We start from the raw sequence: 6,000 nt of genomic DNA on the forward strand, positions 1-6,000 counted from the left end.
AGCTTGATGTAGTTAAAGTATTGCAGTAAAAGTACATAAGTATTATGAGCTTGATGTAGTTAAAGTATTGCAGTAAAAGTACATAAGTATTATGAGCTTGATGTAGTTAAAGTATTGCAGTAAAAGTACATAAGTATTATGAGCTTGATGTAGTTAAAGTATTGCAGTAAAAGTACATAAGTATTATGAGCTTGATGTAGTTAAAGTATTGCAGTAAAAGTACATAAGTATTATGAGCTTGATGTAGTTAAAGTATTGCAGTAAAAGTACATAAGTATTATGAGCTTGATGTAGTTAAAGTATTGCAGTAAAAGTAGTGGTTTGGTCCCTCTGACTGATATATTATTATATATGACATCATTAGATTATTAATAGTGAAGCATCAGTGTTAGAGCAGCATGTTACTGTTGTAGCTGCTGGAGGTGGAGCTAGTTTACACTACTTTATATACAGTTAGCTAGTTTAGTCCAGTGGTTCCCAACCTAGGGGTCGGGCCCCTCCAAAGGGTCAGCAGATAAATCTGAGGGGTGGTGAGATGATTAATGGGAGAGGAAAGAAGAAAAAACAAAGTTCTGATACACAAATCTGTTTTCAGTTTTTGGACTTTTTCTCTAATCTTTGATTTTTGCTGAAATATTGGATCATTTGAACATTTATTGAAATGAAAGCATGTGAGAAGTTTAGAGGGAAAAATCACTATTTGGTGGAGCTGTTAACAACTCATAGACATGTGAAATGTGACCCCGATTACACACTGCTTTTTGTAAGACGTCAAAAGTCAAAAAGGTTGGAAACCAATTTGACAAACATCAAACCGTCTACCGTTTTATTTCATTTTTACTGTATTTATTTATTTATTTTTAAATCATGTTGTTTGTTGATGCTGTTTGTCCTCATCAGCTGTCCTGTGTTGTTTTTAACACTATGTGGTGAAGCCAAAGACGTTTCCACAATCTCACTAACTAACTAACTAACTAACTAATTAATGACTTAAAGCACTTTGACACCATTTACCATGATGAATGACAGGATGCATTCTTATTATCATGGTGTGTTTTAATTGGTTTAAAAACATGTTTTTGACTAAAACTGCAGACAGACCGAGTGGAGGAGCTTTAACCTCCACTACATCCCTGGTTAGCAGGATGATGGCGCCCTCTTGTGTCCTGCATCAGTTTTCAGATTTCAGTTGTTGACCTGCTGTGATGTTCACTGCAGGAAGACGTGTAAAAACTCCACTGAGCCTTTGGCAGCTTCAAACAACATCAGTAAAGACGGATTTTAATATCTGTAATATCACACTGTGTCAGTTTGTTGACAGAAGTCACATCCTGTAACACTGACGCTGCATTCAGGTCACATGCGAAAGATGGGAGAGAAGAGTTTCCAGTCTGCAAATATTATTCACATCAGCTTTCAGGTTGTGAACAGAACTTGTGAAAGTGAGATTTGATGCTGCAGGCTGTGATTTCTCTGACTTCTGTGACCAGATGTGAATAATTATATGTTCAGTTTATAGTTTAATCATATTATGACTGGACTTGATGGAGTCCACATGTGTTTAATTTAGTGTTGATGTTCAAATATAAGTTTTTTAGTAAAAACTGTAACACTCAGTGTTTGAGTGACAACTTAGAAAACTTCAGCAAACATCTATTACGGCGTCTTCACGGCTTCAAACTGGAGTCAACATGTTGTTTCCTTCTGATGTTTATTACGATTGAACTGAACTCAGCGTCTCATATGTGCAGAGTTTTGATCAAATGATTCCTGAATGACTTCTGCAGTAGAAAAGGTGGAGTAACGTTACCTGTGATGGTTCAATAAATCAATCACAGCTGTCAGGAAACTAATCACCACTGTTTTAGATGCATTTCTTTGTTGCTGATTAATATAAATGACAAAAACTCTTCAGCACAGCAGCAGTTTGTGGAAGAAAATCAGTCACAAGAAGTTTTAATCAAGTCTGGATTTACTGACTGACTGACAAACGTTTGTCTGCTCTGAACATGAACTCTGGACTTTGTGGTGTTTCAGGAGGAAAACTGCCTCAAATAAACTCTCATTTTAGTTTCACATTTTCTCCAGAAGCTTTGAATGAGATCCTGAGATGAAGACAGAAGAAAATACTTTGCTCACTGTTGAAAAAACATCTTTATTGATTATGTAAAGCCTCAGATTGTTCACACATCCAATCAGTAAAGTCTGTTAAATGACTCTTGTTCAATGATTTCATGTTCAGATTCACTTCATCCACACAATCAGTTAGTTTAACCCAGAATGTACAAGAACATAATAAATGATTATTATCATGATAATTACAGTTTGATTGGACATTTCTCTATGAATTTACAAAGTGATGAGAACAAAATATCTATGATGAAGGAAGTTCTGCTGTTTTCTCTGTTTAAGAAACAACAGAACACAAATACATCAATACAAACATGAAACTAACATTTAGAACAAAGAGAAGTTTATATTTTCATCTGAAGAAACGTCAGTGAAGGTAAAAGACGTCATCATGAGCAGCGATAGCCTCCATGGATAAAAACACACAGCAAAAAGTGACATTTAAAGAAACTGAAAACATCAACAGAACAACAAATGAAAAGAAGAAAGTGTTGATAATCCCAGTTTGATTGACAGCTGATCTCTGTGCAGTTCAGAAACACCACAGCAACGAGCTCTCAGAAACAATGGAGACAAAAACATGAAGAATTACAACAGAATCTGACACATGAAGTCTGAAATGACTTCTGTCTATTTGAGTTTACACAACTCAGCTGTGGTTCCATCATTATAAAGATAAAGTCCAGCATAGAGAGGCTGAGTGAATGTGGTCTGGACTCTGTGGAGGAGAGTCATGGTTTCAGAGACGCTGTAGAAGGACAGAATACCTGCTCTGTGATCCAGGTACACTCCTACTCTGGAGGAAACAGGACCTGAGACGGGAGTTAAGATACTGTTGAACCAAAATGTATAACTGTCAGTGTCACAAATTAACATCCAAGATTTGTCATTGAATCCAAATACACAGTCAAGTCCGTCTCTGCTGATATTCTTGTATGCGACTGCTACATAAACTGCTTCCCCTCTCCACTCCACCTCCCAGTAACAACGTCCAGTCAGACTCTCTCTACTCAGGACCTGACAACATCCAGTGAATCTGTCTGGGTGACTAGAATATGAGTGTATTTGACTCGCTAGTTCTGCTTTTCTGTTCCCATCAGATAATAACAGCTGTGTGTGTGCTGTGTTTGGATCCAGAGTGATTTCATGTGAATATCTTAAGAATCCAGCTCTGGTCTTGGGTTCTGGTTCTGGCAGTAAAAAGTCCACGTCAGTCCCTGTCAGTGAGATGTTTGTCCATTTCTCCCTCAGAATGTCCTGTAGTTGATCTCTGAGCTCTGACACAGCTGCTGTCACATCCTCAAAGTATCTCAGAGGACGTATATTGATGCTGGATGAGTCTGTAGATGCACTGAGTTGTAACAGTGAGGGGTAGTTGTGTAGAAACTGGTTGTGATCCTCTGTGTGTGAGAGCTTCTTTAGTTCAGCGTCTTTCCTCTTCAGCTCAGTGATCTCCTGCTTCAGCTTCTCCTGAAGCTCTTTGACTCGACTCACTTCAGTTTCCTGCTGGGATCTGATCTGCTGCTTCACATCAGAGCTTCTTTTCTGGAGGAGACTGATCAGCTCAGCGAAGATCTTCTCACTGTCCTCCACCGCTTTATCAGCAGAGCGACTGACGGCCTCCGCCTCCTGTTGAAGAAGCTTCACATCTTTCTCTCTGTCCTGGATTCTCTGCTGGATGTTTTGTCGACTCACCTCGAGCTCTCTCTGCCTCTCAGTCCTTTCTGCTGCAGCTGAGACTGTTTCGTGGCCTTTATGTTCATCCACAGGGCAGAGATAACAGATACTCTGCTGATCAGTACGACAGAACATCTTCATCACCTCATCATGACGAGAGCAGATGTTCTCCTGGAGCTTCTCCGAGGGGTCGACCAGCTTGTGTTTTTTAAATGTAGTTGACTCAAAGTGAGGCTGAAGGTGATTCTCACAGTAAGAGGCCAGACACTGCAGACAGGACTTGAAGGCTTTCAGCTTCCTCCCAGTGCAGAAATCACAGGCCACATCTTCAGGTCCAGCATAGCAGTGATCAGCAGGAGCAGCTTGGAGTCCAGTCTTCTGCAGCTGCTCCACTAAATCTGCTAACATGGTGTTTTTCACCAGGACAGGCCTCGGTGTGAAGGCCTGTCTGCACTGAGGACAGCTGTAGATCTTCCTCTGATCCTCTCCATCCCAGAAGCTTTCAATACAGCTCATGCAGTAGCTGTGTCCACAGGGAATAGTCACCGGATCCTTCAGTAGATCCAGACAGATCGAACAGCTGATTGTTTCTCGGTCCAGCTGAACTCCTTTCTGCTCCATTTCAGCTCTCAGTGGCAACGACTGTCTGAGTTTCACTTCCTGACAAGTTGAACATGTTTTACAGCTCTTTTACAGCTCATCACATGTTGGTTACACCCATCTATAAACTGTAGATCTGAAGGGGGAGGGAACCAGGAAGTGTGAAGTTAATGGCTTGTCAGGGTTTGGTGATGCCTCCATATTTCTCTAACTCTTCCTTAAAATCAGATCAATTTCAATTTAGTGGTTAAAAACAGCTGATCAGAAACAGGGAGTTATTACACTAAAGTGTGATAAAATCATTTAATGGCCGTATCATCATTTTCTCACATAATTAATAAACTTCTCTGGAGCATTTTGACTGTGTTTGAAATAAAGGCAGATAAAACCAGAGAGCTAATCGTATCCAGCAACACTCTGCTAATAAATGTCGACCTTTGACAATCACATGACCCTCTGTAGAAACTGTCAGCAGCAGCGCAGGAAGAAATATTCAGATCCTTTACTGCAGTAAAAGTACCAATACAGCAAAGTAAAAATACTCCATTACAAGTATTATGATCTTGATGTAGTTTAAGTATTGCAGTAAAAGTACATAAGTATTATGAGCTTGATGTAGTTAAAGTATTGCAGTAAAAGTACATAAGTATTATGAGCTTGATGTAGTTAAAGTATTGCAGTAAAAGTACATAAGTATTATGAGCTTGATGTAGTTAAAGTATTGCAGTAAAAGTAGTGGTTTGGTCCCTCTGACTGATATATTATTATATATGACATCATTAGATTATTAATAGTGAAGCATCAGTGTTAGAGCAGCATGTTACTGTTGTAGCTGCTGGAGGTGGAGCTAGTTTACACTACTTTATATACAGTTAGCTAGTTTAGTCCAGTGGTTCCCAACCTAGGGGTCGGGCCCCTCCAAAGGGTCAGCAGATAAATCTGAGGGGTGGTGAGATGATTAATGGGAGAGGAAAGAAGAAAAAACAAAGTTCTGATACACAAATCTGTTTTCAGTTTTTGGACTTTTTCTCTAATCTTTGATTTTTGCTGAAATATTGGATCATTTGAACATTTATTGAAATGAAAGCATGTGAGAAGTTTAGAGGGAAAAATCACTATTTGGTGGAGCTGTTAACAACTCATAGACATGTGAAATGTGACCCCGACTACACACTGCTTTTTGTAAGACGTCAAAAAAGCCAAAAAGGTTGGAAACCAATTTGACAAACATCGAACCGTCTAACGTTTTATTTCATTTTTACTGTATTTATTATTTTTTTGTAAGTCATGTTGTTTGTTGATGCTGTTTGTCCTCATCAGCTGTCCTGTGTTGTTTTTAACACTATGTGGTGAAGCCAAAGACGTTTCCACAATCTCACTAACTAACTAAATAACTAATTAATGACATAAAGCACTTTGACACCATTTACCATGATGAATGACAGGGTGCATTCTTATTATCATGGTGTGTTTTAATTGGTTTAAAAACATGTTTTTGACTAAAACTGCAGACAGACCGAGTGGAGGAGCTTTAACCTCCACTACATCCCTGGTTAGCAGGATGATGGCGCCCTCTTGTGTCCTGCATCAGTT

General features: G+C 39.1%; 1 protein-coding gene across 1 annotated transcript; it reads right to left on the minus strand.

Moving 5' to 3' along the window:
• Positions 1 to 2,700: 2,700 nt before the first annotated feature.
• LOC122998776 (tripartite motif-containing protein 16-like) lies at positions 2,701 to 4,458 on the minus strand. The gene has a single exon (XM_044375768.1). The coding sequence runs from the start codon at positions 4,426 to 4,428 to the stop codon at positions 2,761 to 2,763; it is 1,668 nt and encodes a 555-aa protein (XP_044231703.1). The 5' UTR covers positions 4,429 to 4,458; the 3' UTR covers positions 2,701 to 2,760.
• Positions 4,459 to 6,000: the final 1,542 nt, after the last annotated feature.

The sequence above is a fragment of the Thunnus albacares genome, chromosome 15 (genome assembly GCF_914725855.1).
Source record: "Thunnus albacares chromosome 15, fThuAlb1.1, whole genome shotgun sequence".
Taxonomy (NCBI): Eukaryota; Metazoa; Chordata; class Actinopteri; order Scombriformes; family Scombridae; genus Thunnus; species Thunnus albacares.

Coding starts and splice junctions, on each gene's coding strand:
- LOC122998776 (XM_044375768.1), bottom strand. CDS start 4,428: ATGGAGCAGAAAGGAGTTCAGCTGGACCGAGAAACAATCAGCTGTTCG.